Source organism: Monomorium pharaonis, chromosome 2 (assembly GCF_013373865.1).
Source record: "Monomorium pharaonis isolate MP-MQ-018 chromosome 2, ASM1337386v2, whole genome shotgun sequence".
Classification (NCBI taxonomy): domain Eukaryota; kingdom Metazoa; phylum Arthropoda; class Insecta; order Hymenoptera; family Formicidae; genus Monomorium; species Monomorium pharaonis.
The window spans coordinates 3,474,460-3,499,896 of record NC_050468.1 but is presented as its reverse complement, the minus strand read 5'-3'; the positions used below and the strand labels follow the sequence as shown (position 1 = coordinate 3,499,896).

The window sequence follows — 25,437 nt, the reverse complement described above, 5'->3', positions numbered from 1 at the left end:
GCAAATGTCTACGCAGCATTTTGAAAATTTCGTATACGAGCTCAATACACTACGAGAGTCGTCTGTGTACTGAACATTTATTTCAAAGTCTCTTTGTACGTAAACATTACTTGTAAACATTACGGTATGTATGTGAGTAAGTGCGTACTCGTAATGTTTACATGTAATGTTTATGTATAGAAGCTTTAAAACAAATGTTTTAACAAACACAGACGATTCTCCTGAAGTATTGAGCTTGTATACGAAATTCTCAAAATGCCGCGTAGACATTTGAACGCATTTGAAACAACATAAAACGATGTTTAAGAAGTCGCAGGGAACAGCCGCAAGCGCGCGAGGTTCTTACCTTTGCTGTGAAACACATACACACACACGCACACGCGAGCGCGTGCGATGTGCACAATCCAACCGGCATCTTCTACGTGGTGCACATTGGATAACGCTAATGCCGGCGGTAAGTATCGTTTACAAAGAAATGTAAGGTTGACTTTGTAACTTGATCAAAAAGGTGTAGAAAATTTGTTGAAAAAATGTTTTAACCAATTTCAGCAATTTCAAGAATGATACACACGTGGAATACAAATGTTTTATTTCATGAACGTTAGTGTTTATTACTGGGGAGTAATCGTACTATAAAACTTTGCTTTAGCGATGTGATTGAATCTTTCTTCACAACAATACCTTGAACTAAATGAAAACCGTAAAATATGCGATTTTTTACGTAATCTTTGAACGCGATTTGTTGTTAGAAAAAGTAAATCTGTGAAAAATTGATAACAGCATTCAAAAGTGCAAACTTTCAGCTTTCCAACGCTTTTTTTTAGCGCTGTACGTTGATTTCATGAGTAACAAGCGATGAAAGTCAAAATGAGCATTTTTTATTAAAATCTCAATAACTCGGTCAAAAAAAATCGTACAGCAATGAACAACCACTCAAATTAAAGGAAAAAGTTCCCGCTCTAAGATACATACTCTATGATCAAGAGGCACGGTAGTGCCTCGCGCTAAGTGTATGCGCAGCGAGGCACCACCGTGCTTCTTTTACGCGAGACGTCGTTTGCGAGAAGACCGTAGTTATCGGATCTCAATAACGACTTAATTGATTGATTTCTAAATAGGCTTAATGGATAGCTTACATCCGATTTATATAATAAAAGTGTTTTTATTTTTCCGCTATATGACTTACGAGCGGAGATATCGCGATTAGAATTTTTCGCTCAAGAGTAAATTTGGTTTAAGAAACGTCGTAGTCATCATCATTATTATCGTCGTCGCCCGGCGCCTAGGACGAATGGTGGGGATTTGTACTGTTGTATCCTCCTTTATTTTTTGTGCTCACACATTTGACAACAAGGATGAACGATGCACCATGCGCCATGAAACGGAACGCACCATGTGTATCGTGATTGGTGAAGATAATCGAATCCGCGCCGCCGCGTGTCGATCAGGGGCTGTAATCTCTTATGTATTTTTCGTGACCAGCGTTTGTTGCGCCACCGCTGTAAGCGAACCCGCCGAACCGAACTAAAATGCAATATGGCCGTCTAAAATCAACATGGCCGTAGTAATGAGTTCCGTTCAACAAGCAAAGTGAAGCAAAGCTTACGAGCGAAGAAGGAGGTTATTTCTTACGAACGGAATAATTTAAAACTGATGGTATGTAATCGCAATTCCGCTTACAGAAACAGCTTTTTTCTCGCTGCGATTTAATTTGTGGTATGGTATAAAGAGACTTCTTTTTTTAGACACCAGTAGCTGTTCTTATGTGTACACCAGCCTTCGACACCATATAGAATAAAGATGCTGTCAGAGGAGTTAGATGAGGGAGCTACAACCAAGAAAAAGCAATCTGTGATCACATTACTTAGCTTCGACAAACGATGACCTAAGTTCAACTGATTGTAGGCTCTTACGTCCACGTGGAATCAGCTGCTCCTTTGCAACTTGCAACAGGCTAAGGCTGCGTTCCGATATTAATTGTCAGTACTGAAAATCTACAGTATATGTGACATAAACTATAGATTTTCAGTACTGGCAGTGAATATCGAAACGCAGCCTAAGTTACGAAGAAGCAGCTGATTCCACATGAACGTAAGAAAGAGGCTACAATCAGTTGAACTTTGGTCATCGTTTGTCGAAGCTAATGGGTGTCAAGACAAATCACTTGAATGCAAACTACTTTCCAGTATGTTGTAGCATAAGAAAGCAAGAAAATTGTATTGGAGGAGAAACAACGTGATTTAGAGAATAAGGTGCTCTGTCACATAGAATGTAATTCTATTATAAAAACATGTAATGGTTCCATAAAATAAATAAGTTCAAAAAATTTATTAAATATTAATTTGAATGTGTATGTATGTGCATGTGTGTACGTACGGGTCAATGGATGGGAAGGGGAGTGAGGTGAAAGGGGAAAGAGCGGCCATATTGCATTTTAGTTCGGTTCGGCGGGTTCGCTTACAGCGGTGGCGCAACAAACGCTGGTCACGAAAAATACATAAGAGATTACAGCCCCTGGTGTCGATCGAGTGACAGTTCGAGGTTAGAGACGTGTTGACGTGTGCGAGGTTAGCGGCTTTTTTTCACGCGAGATGCAGCGCAGTAAATTTGCAGAAAAAATTTTCATTTTAACAGGTCAAGCTTCATCATTGTGCCACGTTGGTAAAAAAAAAGATAACTAAAATCGTTAAAAAGCATTCGAAAGAAGAAGTTTCAAGCTTTAAAACGCTTTTTGGATTTGTTTCTACGATAATTTTTCGCTAAGTTGCAGCAGTTTGAAAATAGGCTAAATTTTTGGTATACAAAAAGTGTTCTCTATTTTTTTTTTAGTAGTATATATTAATACCCAGATAACCATTAATGTGTTTCATTCTAAGCAAATTAACGTATTACATGTGCTGTTAAATATTTGCTATACATTTGCTGATATCGAAAAGACATTACGAATTCGGCAACATGATTGCTTATACTGAGACTGTGTAATTAGTTGAAGACATAAAAAAAACAGTCATGAATGTTTAATAACAAATTGATGCTGATACGTTGATATCAATTTACTGTTGTTAAAAAAAATTTATATAAGTTCAACCTAACAGGGACATAATGCTGTCTCACTTTGTTCCAAATTAGTCTAAATTAGTTGCTGCAACGATTATTGTAACATGATTCCAATATCAAGGCATTTGGTTATCTAGATATGTTTTAAAATTCCATCTTCCATATCTTATTAGAATAGAAGAAAAAAAATACACACACACACACACACACACACACACACACACGTACACATACAGAAAAAAGTAAAATATAGCCAATAACATATGTGATTGCGGGCTGCCAACTACATAAAGTACTCAATACAATAATATTTGCTATTAATGCAAGTACATGATATTGTAATAGCATATATTATTGTGTTGAGTATATCTGTAGTTGGCAGCTCGCAACATATCTTATTGAATATATTACATTTTTTTCAATATATATATATATATACAGGGTGATTCAAAATAACTATATGTCCTTGCATAAACATTCGTAGTAACCCAGTGAACACAGTAATATAGCAGCAGTGTAACAGCAATGTAACCGAATATAACAGGTTACGTTACTTTGAAATTACACGTAACTTACATGTAAGTTACAATTTCCGACTCAGCAATATAACATGTTATAATTACATGTTATCTAACCGTTACACAACAGTTACAAAGAAAGATAAAATAAAATAAAAATTTCATTTTTTTAAAATTATTTTTATCAACAGCACATACTACATTGAGAATAAATTTTTATTAATTAATTAAATTTAAATTATGTAATTTTTTATTTTATTCTTACTTGTTGCTGCTAGGCTAGGTTTGAACCCGGGACCTTAGGATGACGAACCTTGTACTCTACCTGCTACGCCAATTTGACTTATCGATATGGGTACTTGTTATTGTCTACATATACTTATATGTTATAAACTGACGCAACTATATTATTTTTTATAAAAGCAATTAAATTTTGCAAAACATTAAAAATAAATAGCATTAATTTATTTACTTATAATTTTATTGTTAAATTTATCTTTTTTTATAACCTTAATAATTTGATGGAAATTGCGATCCATTTAGCACTAATCTTTGAAGCGTTCAAATAATTAATTAGATGGTTAACTATATAGATCGTAATTCTAAGAAAAATTGAATAGTATACATTTATTATTCTGTTTTTGCGGCACATGATGAATTTCGATTTTGTGCATTTTTTGTGCGCAGTAATTGTAGACAAACCGTTATTTTTGAAAACATTATCTTTATAATAATTTTTTTTATTATCAAATAGATCTATCATTCAGGATGTTATAATGTTGTCTGATTTCTGAGTTAACTATGACGCATCGTTCCGTAATAACATTGATACGAACGTGTTATGTTACGATTATACAATTTTTGTTGAATAACTGTAACGCCAAAACGATGTACAACAGCTATATCCCTTGCGTATAACAAATATTACGTAACAGGTTATTTCCATGTCACATAGCACCTACATATCACAAGAATAACAATGTTAAATTACTTGTAACTTCCATGTTATATTGCCGCTATAAAATGTGTTCACTGGGAATATTCTGAGTCAACTTTTTCTCTCGCAAAAAATTATCCAGAACTTAGATTTCTAGATATAATAAGAAATAGTTTACGTATCCTGAATCAAATATAAGAGGTAAGCAGGGATGGCACAACTCACCGCTGCTCGCGGGCACCACGAGCACCGCGAGGCGTCTGCTGCGCTCAATAATCGATAATCATCTCAATTATCTTTAACGATGGTATTTAGCATTTTGAATCAACCGAATATTATGTAATAATAAAGGAAGAAATGAATAGGTGACAGAGAGAGAGAGAGAGAGAGAGAGAGAGAGAGAGAGAGAGACTGAGAGGAGAAAGAGGGGGCAGAGACCTGTTCGAACCTGTTTACGCATGTACCATTCCGCAATCAATTGATTGTTCACACAGCCATACACACACACTGTTCACTCACTTGATCGAATTTATTTACACATCAAAAAAATAGTATGAAACATTTAACTATTAAACATTACTAATCACTCGGCACATCAAAATTACTCGAAGAAAGAAACACGTATTTACTCGACGAATACACAACACGTGTTTACTAGAGATACTATAACAGAGATTCGCGGATGCGTTAACGATTTCTGATTGGCTGCCATCGCTTGGGGTATAACCGGAAGTATGAGAGAGGAAGATAGATATAACTGACAGAGAAAGCCTAGCCGACCTAACCTGTCAAAAGAAAACAGAGTGTCTACGTGTCTTCCAAAGGTGCGTTCGGGGAGACGCTATTAGCGCTACCAGCATCAGACCATCTTCATTGCTTATTAAAAGTAGAACAAGAATAAATTGATGCTCACAGCGCTAATAGCGTCTCCTCGAACATATCCCTAATAGAATATAAAATCAGAGAAAAACCTGAGGTTGCACATATTTTTCTACGAGTCTAAATACAATGTTTAAATTATATTTATAATACATAATGTGTATATAAGCATAATATGTATTTATACATATATATATGTATATATAGGGTGTCTGGTATTTTTTTATAGGATGTTTATGAGCAGGTAGAGCGCATAAAACTGAACAGAAAAGTATCTTACCGTTTTTCCATTTTCGCAATAAGTTAACAAGTTAGTGACTTGTAAAATTTTCTGTATTAGCCCGGCCTACCGGCAAATACAAGCGCGCCAAGCACCCGGCCGCGGCGGCCGCCCCTCCCCAGCGTTTGAACCTTGAGATTGGTATCCGCGCGGGGGGAATTGTTACAACAAGCGACAATTGCTACGCACAAGCGACGCGTAACGCTAAATTCTCCCTTTGAGTTATCATAGTTCCTTACCTTTTTTAATGAAAATAAAATTTTTTAACGACAAAAGGTATGTGTGTATGTATACATGTATACAAAAAATATCAGTTGTAATGCTTAAAGAAGTGATTTCATACTAAAATTTTTTAAAAGTTTTCAAACATTTAATAGGAACTATCATAACTCGAAGGGAAAATTTAGCGTTACGTGTCGCTTGTGCGTAGCAATTGTCGCTTGTTGTAACAATTCCCCCTACGCGCCTAGCTATCTTAAGGTTCAAGCGCTGGGGAGGGGCAGCCGCCGCAGCCGGGCGCTCAGCGCGCTTGCATTTGCCGGTAGGCCGAGCTAATACAGAAAATTTTACAAGTCTATAACTCGTTAACTATTGCCAAAATGGAAAAACGATGAAGACTTTTCTGTTCAGCTTAATGCGCTCTACCTGCTTATAAAAATTGCATAAATCTTTACCAAACACCCTGTATATATATACATACACGTACATGCCGGCTCCTCCGGTTAATCTGGAACACCTGTATATATATATGTATATATTATTTGTCATAAATTTGATATATAACTAAATAAATATTTTTTTTACTGTAATAAACATATAATAACGCGTTTAATAAAAAATTTGTAAAAAAGATTGTAAAAAAGTACATTATTTTTATATAAAATCAGGAAATGTTAATTCAATAATATACTGCAATAAAATATGCGAAAATTTTATACATAATTTATACATGTATAGTAACAATAAGAGAGCTCTCACGTAATAATAATATACTAAATTCTCTATTTTTGTAGCAGTATATTTTTAAATTAACATTTCTTATATTTCAAAAAATCCTTTATTATCCTTTTTTATACTAAAAAGCAATTCCTTTTTGTACTATAAAAGAAATCATAATAAATTCAAAAAAGTATCTCGGTAAAGTTCCATTAGAATACTATTAAAAAATAAATTAAATGCAAATTCTTATAGAACACAAAATGAACTTTATATGCATTACAAAAGGGGCTCAGAATTGGTGACATACAAAAGAACTTTTTTTGAACTCTTGAGAATCTTTTTGGTGCAGAAATGGGTTAGAAATAGACTTTATTTCAAAATTTAGGTGTCCAAAAAGAATCCTTTTTGAATTCGTTGTGCTATCTGGGTACTCAGGATGATGACCTTAATAACTCTAATAACGGAAAAAACAGTCTAATTTTAAGAGTTTACACTCAAAATTGAGTGTTAATACTTGATTTTGAGAGTTTACTCCCAAATTTAGGTGTATACGCTCAAATCTTGAGTATTTACACTAAAGATTGAGTGTTTATACTCGAACATTGAGTGTGTACACCCAATGATTGAGTGTTCATACTAAAGTTTGGGTTTAAATACTGAATATTTAAAAATATACTTTTAACACTTGGGTACGACACTCAATAAATGAGTGTATACTTCCAACATAAAATGTGAACACTGAAACGTTGGGGATGTACACTCAATATCTATCGGTTGAAGGTATACACTTAATATTGAGTGTGCACTCAAACATTGGATTAGGAAATATTAAATAAAAACAAAAGCAAAAAAAGCAAGTTTAACCGAGATTAAAGTTAATCTGCATTGGTAGAAACGGACATAAAACGAATATCTAAAATAAACATTCAACTATAAAGTGTTCAGTTGGCTTTGAGTATTAATTTGAGTATTACTTTCAACTTGGATGTTTGCCATCTAATTGAGTGTTAATTTCAGTGTTATTCTTAAATTTAGGATTAACATTGAAATTAACACTCAATTAGATGGCGAACATTCAAGTTGAGAGTAATAACACTCTAATTAAAAGTAAATTAAAGAGCGAACACTCAAGTTGAGTGTTCACACTGAATTGAGTGTTTACCCCTTGTCCTAAATTATACTCAACTTGAATATTTTTTAAAAATATTATTTGTAGTGTTTTTTCCGTAAGGAAATATATGTCAAGGTCATTAATATCAAAAAGTAGTCCGTTATTCTAAATAATTACCAAAAAAAAGCTATAAATTTATATTTATTTATAAAAATATTATTTAACTATACATGTTTTATCTTTTTGACATCTATTGATGTCACTGTCGCACGTACGACCGTGCACCTTTGCGTACTCTTAACGCGCAACAGTGTTATCAACTTTCAGAAATTAATTTATGGATTCTATGAGATCTAGGGATCTTTGAAAAATGCCAACCTTCAATATTTTTTATGGATTCTATCCAGTTACCAATTTTTACTTTTAGTAAATATTTTTACATTTTTATAGAAATTTTTTCGCCATTTTTTTTTAAGAATTCTGTCCGGTTACCTTAAAAATTTGTAGTTTTTAATATTTTATAAAAATATCAAATTTTTTTGTAGAAATTCTACAAAAATTATCACAAATTACAATTTTCTCAAATAAAAAATTTGTTGCAAATAGGATTTTAAAAAAATATACAATTAAAAATTTTAAAAACGTTTGAAATTTTATTATTTAAAATATTTATTTCCTTATACTAGGGTTATTTACAAATAATTATAGAAATGTACTAAATTTTACTTTTTACGTAAATTACAGAATTTTGAGTTTTTTCTATTTTTAGTTTCGCATAAAATACAAATTGTACATAAAACAACAAGACTGTTTTTTGTAAATAATTCTAAAAATTATTTTCTTTGGAATTCATAAAAATTTCTAGTTTTCTGTAAATATTAGAATGTATGTACTTTTCTAAAGAATATTAAAATTTTTTTCAGATAAGTACAAAATTCTATAGTTTTTTATAGCTTAACATCGTCCGAAAAGCTACAGAATTTTATTTTTCACATCTTTTAATAATATCCCAGTTAGCCTTAGATATTCCGTTTGTATTCGAAAACTGCCGTATATTTGCCATAAGAAAAAAATGTTCACCAAATCATAAATGTCCCGTAAAATATTTGGAATAGTGTATGAACATTATATGTACATACATACGATAAAGATATTCATAGAATATATGATGGGACATATTTAGAATATTCGAGAAATATTCCTACGAATAATTTAACCGTCATGTATGTGCATCATGATCATGCGTGAAACGGAACGCAGCGTCGCAGCCTGTCCCAGTTCTCTTAAAGCGCTCATTAAAAGGGAGCGTCCCAGATGCACACAGTAATAAACGGACACAGCAAGCTGAGTGAAACGGACACAGTAACAAACGGACACAGACCAAACGGACACAGTAACAAACGGACACAGACCAAATGCGCACAGAGCGAAACGGACACAGTAACAAACAGACACAGACCAAATGCGCACAGAGCGAAACGGACACAGTGCGAAACGGACACAGACCAAATGCGCACGGACCAAATGCACACGGACCAAATGCGCACACTGCACATGCGCACACTGCACATGCGCACACTGCACGTGCGCACGGACCAAATGCAATCCATGTACATTGCAAGCAGAGTAAAGTCCACATAGGTTAGCGACTTGGACGGGGTGGGTGCGGGAGGGAGGCCGAAGGCCCCCCTTGTACCCCCTCGTGTGTGTGTGTGTGTGTGTGTGTGTGTGTGTGTGTGTGTGTGTGTGTGTGTGTGTGTGTGCGTGCAAAGCATTCACTGCATCACATGGGTTTGCGACTTTCCATGTGCGCATTTGGTCTGTGTCCGTTTTGCACTGTGTCCGTTTCGCTCTGTGCGCATTTGGTCTGTGTCCGTTTCGCACTGTGTCCGTTTCACTCTGTGCGCATTTGGTCTGTGTCCGTTTCGCACTGTGTCCGTTTATTACTGTGTCCGTTTGGTCTGTGTCCGTTTCACTCAGCTTGCTGTGTCCGTTTATTACTGTGCGCATCTGGGACTCACTCCATTAAAATAGCTTTTATATGATAAAAGATGTCTTTTGGAATATCTAAGGCTAATTGGAATATCTAAAAGAGATCTTTTAACACTACTAAAAGATGTCCAATGTCCATTCAAAAAGTAGTCTTTTAGACATTTGAATGAGCATTTTTGATTTTTATAATCTTTGCTATGGAAGTTATCTGGAAGTCAACATTAAAAGAACTAAAAAGCTATCTTTAGGTTGCCTTTAGTTTGCGGTATAGGTATTATGATTATAATCATGAAATAGATTACATACGCAATAATAATAAGTTGAAATAAATACATTTCTCCTTAAAAAAAAAAAAAGGATTTATTCTATAACTTATTATTATTGTGTATGTAATCTGTTGTAGACAATTTGTAAATCTAACTTTGTTGGATCCTTTTCAGGCTTATTCAATTTTTTCATTGAGTAAATATATGCATGGTAATAAATTTTATGGAATTGTAAATTTTTATTCAATAAAATGATTATTTTTTATTGTAGAAAACAAAGATTTTTATTAGATTCCTATTAACTTCTGATATAATTAAAGTCGAGTAACACATTTAAAAAACATCACATTTAGAAAATTAAACGTATTAAAAAAAACTTTGTAAAGAACATCACATTTAGAACATTAAACGTATTAAACAAAAATAAATTTGATTTTACTGTTGCTGATATTCTTGATACTGTGCTTCTTCCCCCCAGGTAGCAAACTCACGTCATTTTGACGTCCCAAAATGGTCATTTACTGACTATTCTTGACGTCACGAAATGACGCCCTTATGACGTTAAAATGATGGTTGAATGTCACAAATTCCTGACGTCATGAAATGTACCGTATTTTGACGTCATAGAATGACGTGAACAATATGTTGTCAAAAAGATCTCTAAAAGATATCCTGTTTCTAAAAATGATAACATAAAGAGACTTCTAAAAGATAACATATAATGTCAGAATGTTAACCAATGCGTCGTTTTTTGAGAACAGAAAGATATCATGAAACTAATATCTAAAAGATTTCTTAAATCGGATATCTTTAAACTGCAACTAGAAATAAAAAAATAAAATAAAAATTTCATTTTTTTTTATTATTCTTATCAACAGTACATACTAAATTTGGGACAAATTTTTATTTATTAATTAAATTTAAATTATATTATTTTATTTTACTCTTACTTGCCGCTGGTAGGTTTTGAACCCGGGACCTTAGGATTACAAACTTTGTACTCTATCTGCTACGCCAGTTTGAATCATCGATATAGGTACTTGTTATTGTCTACATATACCTATATGTTATAAACTGTCGCAATTATATTATTTTTTATAAAAGTAATTAAATTTTGCAAAACATATTAAAAATAAATAGCATTAACTTATTTAATTATTAATTTCATTGTTAAATTTAACTTTTTCCATAACCTTTATAATTTGATGGAAATTGCGATCTATTTAGCACTAAGACTTTGAAGCGTTCAAATGGTTAATTTGAACATTTTGAAATTATTTCCAAGATATCTAAATGTTTTCTTAAAAAAGTTCTTTTAAAGTTAAATATAATATGCTTATATAATATGCTTATGCCTTACGCCTTAAATCTCATTGTATAGACATCGCTTTAGACCGTGTCTAAAATACGTCTTAATGACGTCTTTATGTCCCGATTTTGGATGTGTGCTGTCTGGGAAAATAATCGTCAGATCATGACTGAAATATGACTTCAAAATGACGTCATCATGACGTCAATTTTAGGTCATGTAAAAAAATGGTCATTTTGACGACATATGACCAGATATGACCATTTTGGGACGTCAAAATGACGTGGGCTTGCTACCTGGGCCGTCGCGCTTGACAGTCTTATTTTATAGATTACATACAGTATCTAAAAGGCTGCGCTCAGAAATCTCACTCGAATGAGCAAAGTTCTCTAATTGATATCTTTAAGTTATGTAATTGATATCTTGAAGACAACTTACAAAAGATGTCTTTAAAGATCATTTTTTAATATGTTAAAAAAAGTCGTCTTTCAAAGGTGATCAAAAACTTTTGCATACAAGGAGTCAAAAAAATGTCAAATTGTCAATTTTATGGAAATCTTAAAGAATTCTTAAAAAAAATAAGTTACAAGCTCTCCAAAAATTTATGTGGTGTATATTGGGGTGTTATGTATATGTATGTGCAACGTGCTAGTTAGGTTAAGTGCTGGGTGCCGATTGTCTACTTAATTTATAAAACCCGTAGAAGAGATCGACCGCGTTTGCAAAGTAAATGATTCACACCCTTACGTAAAAAACACTAAAAATAATACTTGAAAAAATACTCAAGTTGAGTATAATTTAGGACAAGGGGTAAACATTCAATTCAGTGTAAACACTCAACTTGAGTGTTCGCTCTTTAATTTACTTTTAATTAGAGTGTTATTACTCTCAACTTGAATGTTCGCCATCTAATTGAGTGTTAATTTCAATGTTAATCCTAAATTTAAGAATAACACTGAAATTAACACTTAATTAGATGGCAAACATCCAAGTTGAAAGTAATGCTCAAATTAATACTCAAAGCCAGCTGAACACTCTATAATTGAATGTTTATTTTAGATGTTCGTTTTATGTCCATTTCTACCTATGCAGATTAATTTTAATCTCGGTTGAACTTGCTTTTTTTGCTTTTGTTTTTATTTAACATTTTCTAATCCAATGTTTGAGAGTGCACACCCAATATTAAGTGTATACCTTCAACCGATAGATGTTGAGCGTACATCCCCAACGTTTCAGTGTTCACACATTATGTTGGAAGTATACACTCATTTATTGAGTGTTATATCCAAATGTTGAGAGTATACTTTCAAATATTCAGTATTTAAATCCAAACTTTGGTATGAACACTCAATCATTGGGTGTACACGCATCGGCAGAAATGGTGTCCATCGGCGTAAAAATTGGGGATTGCGCCGGTGTTGCATCCTTCACCAACGCCACACGCTCAAGAAGGATAGAATTATGATGAGTGAGAAGACGTGATACCGATTCGCTGGTGTCCAATATCCGTTTCACTCGCACGCAAGCGAAAGACGTCATTAATACTGAGTGCAAGTGAAACAGATATGGATACCAGCGAATCGGTATCACATCTTCTTACTTATCATAACTCTATCCTTCTTGAGCGTGTGGCGTTGGTGAAGGATGCAACACCGGTGCAATCCCCAATTTTTACGCCGAGGGACACCATTTCTGCCGATGCGTGTACACCCAATGATTGAGTGTTCATACCAAAGTTTGGATTTAAATACTGAATATTTGAAAGTATACTCTCAACATTTGGATATAACACTCAATAAATGAGTGTATACTTCCAACATAATGTGTGAACACTGAAACGTTGGGGATGTACGCTCAACATCTATCGGTTGAAGATATACACTTAATATTGGGTGTGCACTCTCAAACATTGGATTAGAAAATGTTAAATAAAAACAAAAGCAAGAAAAGCAAGTTCAACCGAGATTAAAATTAATCTGCATAGGTAGAAATGGACATAAAACGAACATCTAAAATAAACATTCAATTATAGAGTGTTCAGCTGGCTTTGAGTATTAATTTGAGCATTACTTTTAACTTGGATGTTTGCCATCTAATTGAGTGTTAATTTCAGTGTTATTCTTAAATTTAGGATTAACATTGAAATTAACACTCAATTAGATGACGAACATTCAAGTTGAGAGTAATAACACTGTCGGTGCGTGTACACACTCAATGTCCAAGTATGAGACAAAGTCTCTTATAACTATAAACAAAACGCGAGAGACTTTGTCTCAGGAGCGTAACGCGTACTATACGTATGAGAGAATTGAATCCCCCTAAGTAACATCAAGTAACTAATTGAAATATATTTCTCTTATAAATAATTGTAGATTAATTATAAAAAATCTTTATTATTGTTAATAGTATTTTAGGTATATAATTACTCTTACTATATCTTTCAATAGCTTTGTTATAGTTTAATATTATAATTCTTATCTTGTGTATATTATATTTACAATATCTATAAATCTTATTTTATAAAATTTATTTTTTAAAATACAATTGATACACGTAGAAATATGTATTATATAATTATTGCATAATTGTAATTAAAACAATAGTTTTCACGTCACCCATGAGGTACTATTGCTGACGCGTTTTTTTTAAGTGGTTTCCCCCATTAGGCCCACTCCATTGAAGGGAAGAATAATTAAAGAATGTAAAAAAATAAAAGAGCGGAAATTAAAGAAATAATAAAAAAATTAATTTGATTTTCTAGGCCGTTTACATGATTGTACAAAAGAGGGAATATCTATTGAAATATTTGAAGAACTAATTCGCATTAATGAAATTAATGATGTATCACTCAAGGAAAAACGTTTATCACAGTTTTTATGTTCTTCATTTTTGAAAATGAACATTCACATAAATATATGGATCTAAACATAGAAAAAATTCAGAAACTAAAATCCTTTAGATTAAGATAATTTGGCACATTTAAAATTTTGAAAATTTTCACTTTTTTTTTTTCGGACGCGTTTTGAGCGTAAGGTCATTTTGCAAGTCGCAAAGTTTTTTTAAAACTGTAAATCTTGTTGTTCAATTTCCGCAGTCAAAGGATTTTCAAAGAGAGTTAAATCCTTTCTGAGAGTTTTAAAATCATTAAAACGCGCATTAAATTAATTGATTAATGAATCTATTAAATAAATATACTTTTTAAAATTACAATTTACGCCGTATTTTTGGAAGAGAATCTGACAGGAGGGATAAAAATGAAGACTATCTTTTTTCAAGTGATTTTTTAATAATAGTAATTTACAACGAAAAGAATCAATATGACTAATTGAGATATTGCCTGGTTGGGCTTTTGCAGCTTTAGATTTAAAATGTTTAAATAATTTGTCAAATCTATAATTAAAGCGAGTTTACAAAGAAATTCTGTATCTTCAAGGAGAGATTTAATATCATTATCTTTTGCAATAGAAATTTCTTGCAAGAAAAGAAACATCTCTTTTCTTAACGCGAAGAATTTTTCTAAACATTTCGCGGCACTGAGCCATCGTACTTTACAGTATAGTGGAATATTTGTATAAATTGCATCATGTTCTTCGAGAAAATTTTGAAATTTTCGATGTGAAAGAAATTTGTGACCGCCTTTTATTAAATTGATAATTTTGGTAACAGTTTTCAGGGCGGTACACAATTTTTAACAGTTTTCAGAGCGGTACACAATTTTATATCTTTTCCGCACAATGCTTCTTAATGGATAATGCAGTGAATAATTGAAAATTTACAACCTCGCTGCCTTATTTCATACATCTAGAGGGATATGTATTTAAATTTCCCTCGTGAAATATACTGCGTTTAACATTTTTCGTGAATACAATATTCAATTGTTTTGCGTCTCCCTTGTTTAACAATCTCCATTACCGTTGATGTTTACTGCGCTAAAACGCTTTGTGAAACGCAGACATAAAATTGCCGTAGTGTGATAGTTTTAATATTGTCAAAAAGTTTTTCTTTATTCTGTGTTCTTCTTTAATTGCTATTGTTAGAGTGCAGTGAAATAGATTTAAATGGATATTGTGTTCCCTCCTTAGATGCGTAAATAATTGTGTAATCTGCTCATCTAGTCTAAAAAATGGCTAATGAACAAAAATATGAACAAAACTTTGATAGGGCCTGGGAAAATAATTTCTTTGCATTTATTCAGAATTCCACAATTTGTCTTTTATGTGGTTATCAACCTGTTGTTGTAAAAAAATTTGTTATTGAGAGACATTATAAAAATAAACATTTAAATGAATATTGTAAATATGTAGATGAGGAAAAGTTAAATTTAATTGAAGATTTAAAATTAATTTATCAGGAAAGTTTAAATTCTAATGATGATGATGCTTCAACTAGTTCAACTTCGGCAAAAGCTGTTAATGCATCATATGCTATTTTCCTTCTCATTGCTAAGCATTCTAGGCCGTTTCTTGAATGTGATCAGATAGATTCATTAATCAATTAATTTAATACACGTTTTAATGATTTTGAAACTCTCAGAAAGGATTTAAATCTCTTTGAAAATCCTCTGACTGCGGAAATTGAACAAGATTTACAGTTTTAAGAAGAACTTTGCGACTTGCAAAATGATGTTACGTTCAAAACGCGTCCGGAAAATGGAGTAAAAATTTTCAAAATTTTAAATGTGCCAAATTATCTTAATCTAAAGGATTTTAGTCTCTGAATTTTTTCTATGTTTGGATCCACATATTTATGTGAATGTTCATTTTCAAAAATAAAGAACATAAAAACTGTGACAAACGTTCTTCCTTGAGTGATACATCATTAATTTCATTAAATGCGAATTAGTTCTTCAAGTATTTCAATAGATATTCCCTCTTTTGTACAATCATGTAAACGGCCTAGAAAATCAAATTAATTTTTTTATTATTTCTTTAATTTCCGCTCTTTTATTTTTTTACATTCTTTCATTATTCTTACCTTCAATGGAGTAGGCCTAATGGGGAAACCACTTTAAAAAAACGCGTCAGCAATAGTACCTCATGGGTGACGTGGAAACTATTGTTTTAATTACAATTATGCAATAATTATATAATACATATTTCTACGTGTATTAATTGTATTTAAAAAAATAAATTTTATAAAATAAGATTTATAGATATTGTAAATATAATATACACAAGATAAGAATTGTAATATTAAATTATAACAAAGCTATTGAAAGATATAATAAGAGTAATTATATACCTAAAATATTATTAACAATAATAAAGATTTTTTATAATTAATCTGCAATTATTTATGAGAGAAATGTATTCCAATCAGTTACTTGATGTTACTTAGGGGGATTCAATTCTCTCATACGTATAGTACGCGTGACGCTCCTGAAAAATCTCTCGCGTTTTGTTTATAGGCATCTTGCGGGTCGACGCGCGGTGAGAGAAGGACAGTGGGCGTTGACAACGAAATCAGCCCGAAATGTGCAAGTAAATGACATCTCTGATTCTATTAACAAGAAGTAAGCAAAAATTAATTAAAGAATGACGTCACTTTATATGGGCAAAAGTTGTTAGAAGTCAAGTTTCCTAAGCAGCATACCGGTAATGACAAAAATGGGACAAAAATCGTGTATGTATTGTCGTCTCAAATCGTAACAGTATAAACACAACAAAAATACTGCATGATCTGACGTCAAGAAATAATAATAGAATCATAACATACATCATGTAAAATTTTCCCTTTCTATTTTAATCGAATTTTCACAATATTAAGGAAAGATATATAATATTAGATTGTAAAAAAATTTGTATACTTATATTTTTAAACTTATATTACTATTGATATTATCAGAAAATTGTATTGAAATTACATTTATTTTAATATTTTTGCGTATCATTTTCTTTTTAACTTGTATAGTAACTTTAGAAAAACATTCTATAAAAGTGTAAAAATATTTACTAAAAATAAAAATTTGTTGAAGTTTTTAATGTTTTATAAAAATTTCAACTTTTTGTAGAAATTAAAAAAAACTACAAATTACAATTCTCTCAAATAAAAAATTTGTTGCAAATAGCAATTTTTTAGAAATATACAATTTTGTAAAAATGGTACAAAAAAATTAAAGGATTTAATATTTTTTAAAACATTCGAAATTTTATTAGTTAAAATATTTACTTATTTATATAATACTAGTATTATTTATAAATAATTGTAGAAATGTATTGAAATTTACTTTTCATGTAAACTACAGACCTTTGAGTTTTCTATTTTTAGTTTCCCATAAAATACTACAAATTACATAAAACAATAAAACTGTTTGTTTCTTTAAGATTCTAAAAATTGTTATGTTTGTAACTCATAAATATTTTATAGTTTTCTGTTAAATATTTGAATGTATGTACTTGTCAATAAAATATTAAACATTCCTTTAAATAAATACAAAATTCTGTAGTCTTAAGCAACGTCGACGGCGGCTGACAATTGGATAAGTAACTGTTTCTCTGATCGGTATATGAAACTATGGTTTGGGACTTTGGATGACAGTGTTTCTGCCATCATATTGTAACGGCAGGCCGTGCACGAATTCTGCTGCATTTTTGCTTTCAATAACTTGTGGTAAGTCGTATCTTTATTCTTACTTTCTGCCATCATATTGTGAAGGCAGGTCGTGCATAATTTCTGCTGCGTTTCTGCTGTTGCATTATGACGTTAAATTGTGCTGTCAGAAAATAAACTTAATAAGGACGCAGTGGAGAGGAATTTGTTTGATATTCATGTTTTAATTTGCTGACATACTGCCAGCATCCTGATAGCTTATGGCTATTAGGGCATATATATACCATAAAACATGAGACATACCTACACCGAGTGAGTCCCAGATGCGCACAGTAATAAACGGACACAGCAAGCTGAGCGAAATGGACACAGACCAAACGGACACAATAATAAACGGACACAGTGCGAAACGGACACAGTAACAAACGGACACAGTGCGAAACGGACACAGTAACAAACGGACACAGACTAAATGCGCACAGAGCGAAACGAACACAGTGCGAAACGGACACAGACCAAATACGCACAGAGCGAAACGGACACAGTGCGAAACGGACACAGACCAAATGCGCACACTGCACATGCGCACGGACCAAATGCACACACGGAAAGTCGCAAACCCATGTGATGCAGTGAATGCTTTGCACGCACGCACGCACGCACGCACGCACGCACGCACGCACGCACGCACGCACGCACGCACGCACGCACACACACACACACACACACACACACACACACACACACACACACACACACACACACACACACACGGGGGGGGTGCAAGGGATCCTGCGGCCCCCCTTCCGCACCCACCCCGTCCAAGTTGCTAACCTATGTGGACTTTACTCTGCTTGCAATGTACATGGATTGCATTTGGTCCGTGCGCATTTGGTCTGTGTCCGTTTATTACTGTGTCCGTTTATTACTGTGTCCGTTTGGTCTGTGTCCGTTTATTACTGTGCGCATCTGGGACGCTCCCCCTACACCTATGTACATACACATAAAAGCGGAATTTACGAGGGGACATTTGATGATTCCTATGGCCAGAATGTTATCACTAAACTTTATAAGTGATTGTGTAAATATAAATCTTTATGATATTTGCAATGTAATGCGTGTTATTATTCATAACCTTTTCTTGTAATATAATGTACTTTTTCATATAAAACTGTGTAAAACATTATAAATAATTGTAATTATCTGTAATTTAAATAGGCGTAAAAATGTGTTATATATTGTTATTAATTGTATTTTTATGTAATTAAACTGGATACTTAGAAAATTACATAAAACTACAAATGTGTTCCAAATATAGCAAATTTTTATAGATTTCTGGTTAATTTTTGTAAAATTCACGTAGTTTTATAAATTATTACGTAATTTTTTGAATTTTGTTGTAGTAACCCTTATAAAAAAGTAGTATTGATTTTAATACTGGAAAAAATATTGGTGAAAGTGTGTGTGTGTGTGTGTGTGTGTGTGTGTGTGTGTGTACTGGAGACATAAATACTCAAAGTACTACTAAATTCGACTATACTGATCTTTGAAGTACTAGTAGCCTGTATTTCGTCAGTGCTCCTCAGTACTCATCCAATACTCATTCACTACTCATTAAGTACTCTCTCTAATACTCATTCTAATACTCGTCTAGTACTCTTTCCAGTACTCATCCAGTACTTTTGTATTTATATTTAATACTAACGTAGTATAAGTGCAGCACTAGCGTAGCTACGCTAGTGATGCGCCTATATTACGTTACAGATACACAATATTTATGATAAATATTCATAAAGATTTATTTCTATTTATTTTAAAAAAATGTACAAAATATTATATAAAAATTTTTTATGCTTTAATAAAAATCTTTATTTAACATATTATTAAAATGTTTTATACAATATGGTAAATAAAAAATAAAGATTTGTAGTAATATTTTGTAAATATTCATAAATATTTCATAAATATTCTTAAATATTTACATAAATATTGTAAATATTCATAAATATTTTTATAATATTTACGATAAATATTTGTTCAATCTAAGATCACAAAAATATTTATGAAGTATTTTGGTTATTATTAAAAAAATATTAAAACAAATATTATAAATGTTTTGTAAATATTTTATAAATATTGTGTGCTGTCTGGGAGTTAAATCCGAATTCGTACTATAATTTTATATTTGCATTATAAGTTTTTATACAGTGTTGTAAAACAATTTTATATTAATTTATTAAAAACATCACAAATTTTTAATTTGTTATACGATATATACTAAACAGATCTTAAAGTTAATTATTTAATTTATTAAAATTTTGGTATTGCTTTTTAATTATATAAGATTAACTTATATAAACAAATATTTGAAAAGAATTATATGACATAAGTAATATGTCATAAGAATGTACATAGATATTGCCTTAAGTATTTATAAAATTAATGTTAAAAATTTTAAAGTACTGACGAGTGTTATATATCGTTTCCCGCGCTGATAGTACTCCGAGTATTAATCTGATAAAGTACTGATACCACTTCAATATTTTGAAGTACTAATGAATATTATTGTTTCTAGTACTGTAAGCACTGATAGGCACAGTACTGACTATTCTACAATATTCATGAGTATTATGCGGCGATTGCAACTTTACTGCAAGAAATTTTTTTTGTTTTTAATTTCCTCTTATAATATATTTAACATTACAATTCAAATAGATAACGTGCACTAATAAATGGTCCTCCTAATATTGATCACACTCAATACTGAGTACTAATTGCTAGTATTACTTTTTCGTACGGGAATATTTTTAAATTTTTATAAGATTTTGTAAAAATTTTTGGGCCAGGGTAAAATGTGGTCTTTATTATGACATTAATGGTCTGTGACATTAGACCGTCATTTTAACGTCATTAAGTCTTTAATTAGTGATGTCAATAATAGTCAGGGAATGACCAAAATTTAATGTCAAAATGATTTGTGTTTGCTACCTTGGTTGCACTTGTTTCCTTTATCTGTCTCAAGTTTTTGATTATATTTTTCTCGTTTATATCTTTCTTGAGCTTATATCTTTTTCGAGTTTCTGTTTTCATTTAAAATATTTTTAATATCGACCGTTTATTAGTGCACGTTATCTATTTGAATTGTAACGTTAAATATATTACAAGAGGGAATTAAAAACAAAAAAAATTTCTTGCAATAAAGTTGCAATCGCCGCACTAATCTACAAAAAGATGCAATATTAAAATGTAGGAAAAAATTTATTCTTCCATAAAAATGGTGGCATAACACCGTGACTCTCGATCTCAATATAAGTTTTGGTTAAGTTATCCTGCTGAAAATGGTCGATTAAAACCGATTAAAATATAATCCGCTTTAATCGGTTTTAATCCGCGCCCAGATTAAAAAGTAATCGATTTTAATTCAAAACAAATTACAATCAGTTTTAATATTGGTTTCGCAAATTATTTCTAATCCGAAATTATTATATTCTAATACAGATTATTGTCAATCTAAATAAACACAAATAATTGGATGGATATATAATCCAAAATAATCCGCAATTTCAATTCATTATAATAAATATCCAATTTTTACTAATTGAGTTGATTGTAATCCGATTTAATTCATAATTTACCGATTTCGGTGATAACTAAATTGGTTTGAATGCAGTAAGAATCCAATTTTGTCTAAGCAAGAGTAATTCGTTTTAATTTCAAATTATAAGATTTCTCGGATAAAAATGAAATCGGATTTAACAATGCAATTGAATCGAATTTGTCATAAATATTATATTCTGCTGTGTATATATAAATAAACAAAATCATATTTATTAGAAAGTTTTATTTATTGAATTTCTAATATATTTGGAGGTTTGCATATAAATATCTATGATATCCTACATCTATATGAATAACCTTGCTTTTGATATCGTTTATGGGAACTATTGAGCTGTGTACATAATTTTCTGATTCTATCTTATCCATGTACGACACATTGAACGGTTTATTTGTACTAATTGTAATTTTTGATATTTGTATGTGGCATTTATTATTAAACCCGATTTAATGAAATTGTATAATATCGGATTGAGGTGGATGTATATAACCCTACATTAATCCGATAGAATATGATATATTTTCAATCGGTTTTAATACTGTTTTTTCGGTGCAGAAATCCCGATCGATTCAGATTATTTCTTATTTTAATCGCTTTTAATCGACCATTTTCGGCAGGGATAGATTATAATTAACTCATGACATAAAACGTTTAAGAAAGATTGTATGGTACTGATTTTTCAATCCTGAAGAATATTTTTTGCGAAGAAATAAACACGAAATTTAAATTCAAAGTTTACAAATTTATAAATTATATGAATTTATAAAAAATGTACCTTGACCTGCACCAGTCACAAGAATGCGTTTTCCTTCAAAACTGATGTTCATAGTTGTCGGTCGACTACTAACTCGTACAAACTCGTACAGCAATATGTGATTTAATCTCACATGCGATATCTCTTATACGTTTGTCTCCTTTCTGATTCTCCTTCTAATGAGTATGTGTGAGAGTGGGACTTGCGAGAGCGTTAATGCGCGCGTCGGCAGGAAGACAGTAACACAACCATACGATAAAGCATGCTTTGATAAAGCTATTGCTTTTATTGCACAATCTCCGCGGTTATTTTACTATTTCTATACTATTTCTTCTCAATGGAGGTAACATTTTTAGTAATTATGCACAATAAGGGTAACCTCACCAATTTCAATGACCTTGATGTATGTTGTCAGGGACATTATTCTGAACAACTTTTCTCTATACATGTTACCGCCGCTCAGTCTTAGTTTTTGAGTTATTGGTCCAGCGAAATTAGACTTTTTTGGGGAAAAAATTGGTAACTCAGGTTTGATTGTGCGTAAAGCACAATTAATGTGCGTACATTAAGACAGATACGTTTGCCACTCGCAAAAAGCTGGGGATTATTGCAAAATTACAAGTTGAAGTGAGCAAAAAGCAGTTTTTTGCTTGCGTCTTGTAAATTAAAAACAGAATCGAAAAAAGTTTCGAATAAAAGTTGTAGGTATTAAGTAGATCTACAATAATAAATTTTGTTCATTAAGATCGGTCAATTAGTTTGGTTGTAAAATAGAAAAAATCATGAAAAATGGCAATTTTTTAAATTGTTTATAACTTTCTTAAAAAATAACTCAAGCATTTGAAATTGTAGGAAAATATAGCTTTTATAACAATAAAAAAGTGTACCAAATTTTATCAAAAAATATTAACAACTTTTTGAGTAATATCAATTGTTTATTTAAAACGTGCTCTACTAAAATTTAATTTCTACATTTTTGAGACCTTGCACAAACCTGAACCAAAGTTTTTTCTCTTCTTAAAAAGTTGCAGTATGATATATCGGAATTGCTAAATGTGTCCAATGCAATTAAGTACCTCAAATAAACGTGTAAAAAATAAGCCTAATTAATAATTAAATCACTTTTAAAATATTAACGCTAAAATGGAATAAAATGCATTTGAAAGGTGCGATTTTTCTTTAAATTTTCAAAAAAAAAAACATTGCCCTAGCTTGCTTAGAAGCTGAGATAATTTTTTTTTTTTAAATCACTATTGCTACAGTAATGAATATTAACAGCTGGAATTTTGACAGCGTCTTATTAAATAGTTAAAGTAACCTTTCCCAAAAGTTCGAAGTGATTCATGAAGATAGACCACTGCAAACGTGTTAACAAAAGCAGTATTACTTGAGAGCGGCGGCCGACGGGGCCGCTCGCGCACGAGCGCCGTCAGCTGACGCGCGGCCCGGCGCGCATGTACAAAATAGATCTGGCGCGTTCAAATTACTTCAATTGTCGATATCTCGGGAACTAAGTCTAGAAAGACGTTTCTTTTTAAACTGGGCTATCTCGACGAGACAAGATTAATGAGCATAACTATTTTTTCATATCTTCTCAAATGAACGTAATAAATAATTTTTTAATTCTTTAAATTATTTATTTCACGCGTTAAATACGTATAAATAATTTATTTACCTTTGCGGCGTGTGCATATGCTCTTTGTTATTATAATTTAATCTTTTTATTACTTTCATTGCAAGGAATGTGTACGTTTTTTATTTTTTTGCATAATTTAGTATAATTCTTGCATTTATGTTATTATTAAAACCTTAACCTACAATTAAATATTAGTAATATAACATTAGTTTTTTTTAGATATAAATGTTCGTTAATTGTACTAAATTATGCAAAAGAAGAAATAAAAAGCGTAGATTTCTTACAATAAGAGTAATAAAAGAATTAAGTTATAATAACAAAGAGCATATGCACACGCCGCATAGGTAAATAAATTATTTATACATATTTAACGCGTGAAATAAGTAATTTAAAAAAGATAAAAATTAATTAGAACGTTTATTTAAGGAGATATAAGAAAATAGTTTAGCTCATTAATCTTGTCTCGTCGAGATAGCCCAGTTTAAAAAAAAAATCATCTTTCTAGGACGCTTAGTTCCCGAGATATTAACGATTGAAGTAATTTGAACGCGCCAGATCAATTTTGTACGCGCTCGCCTGGCCACGCGCTAGCAGCAACGTGCGCGCGCTCGCGCGCGCGCCTTCGGCCGCCGTTCTCGAGTGATACTGCTTTTGTTAACACGTTTATAGTGGTTAATCTTCATGAATCGCTTCGAACTTTTGGAAAAGGCTACTTTAACTATTTCATAAAATGCTATCGAAATTTCAGCTCTTAATATTCATAACTGTAGCAACAGTGATTTTTCAAAGAAAAAAAATTATCTCGGCTCCTGAGCAAGCTAAGACAATGTTCTTTTTTTTAAAATTTAAAGAAAAATCGCACCTTTTAAATGCATTTTATTTCATTTTGATAGCGTTAATATTTTAAAAATTATTTTATTGTTAATTAAATTTATTTTTTACACGTTTATTTAAAGCACTTAATTGCATTGCACACATTTAGCAATACCAATATATCATACTGCAACTTTTTAAGAAGAGAAAAAACTTTGGTTCAGGTTTGTGCATGGTCTCAAAAATGTAGAAATTAAATTTTAGTGGAGCACGTTTTAAATAAACAATTGATATTACTCAAAAAGTTGTTAATATTTTTTGATAAAACTTGGTACACTTTTTTACTGTTATAAAAGCTATATTTTCCTACAATTTCAAATGCTTGAGTTAATTTTTAAGAAAGTTATGAACAATTTAAAAAATTGCCATTTTTCATGATTTTTTCTATTTTACAACCAAACTAATTAACCGATCTTAATGAACCAAATTTATTATTGTAGATCTACTTAATACCTACAACTTTTATTCGAAATTTTTTTCGATTCCATTTTTAATTTACGAGACGCAAGCAAAAAACTGCTTTTTGCTCACTTTAACCCGTAATTTTGCAATAATCCCCAGCTTTTTGCGAGTGGCAAACGTATCTGTTTTAATGTACGCACATTAATTGTGCTTTACGCACAGTCAAACTTGAATTACCAATTTTTTCCTAAAACGGCCCTTTTTCAGTCTAATTCCTCTGGATTAATGTCAAATACTCTGTGTGATTGTTGCTCATTTT

At 31.6% G+C, this 25,437-nt stretch overlaps 1 protein-coding gene and 1 long non-coding RNA gene across 3 annotated transcripts in view; one reads left to right on the top strand and one right to left on the bottom strand.

Annotated features, from left to right (window-relative positions):
• Nucleotides 1-22,380, bottom strand: part of LOC114254856 (L-xylulose reductase) — a 60,446-nt gene extending 38,066 nt beyond the window's left edge. For both annotated transcript variants that reach the window (XM_036282510.1, XM_036282509.1), the window contains exon 1: nucleotides 22,229-22,380. In XM_036282510.1, the coding sequence (XP_036138403.1) occupies nucleotides 22,229-22,280 (52 nt within the window). In that variant the 5' untranslated portion in view covers nucleotides 22,281-22,380. The remainder of the gene's footprint in view (nucleotides 1-22,228) is intronic.
• On the top strand, nucleotides 533-2,326 carry LOC118644301. Its single transcript, XR_004962106.1, has 2 exons — nucleotides 533-1,656; nucleotides 1,746-2,326. It is a non-coding gene; the product is annotated as an uncharacterized LOC118644301 (long non-coding RNA).
• Nucleotides 22,381-25,437: the final 3,057 nt, after the last annotated feature.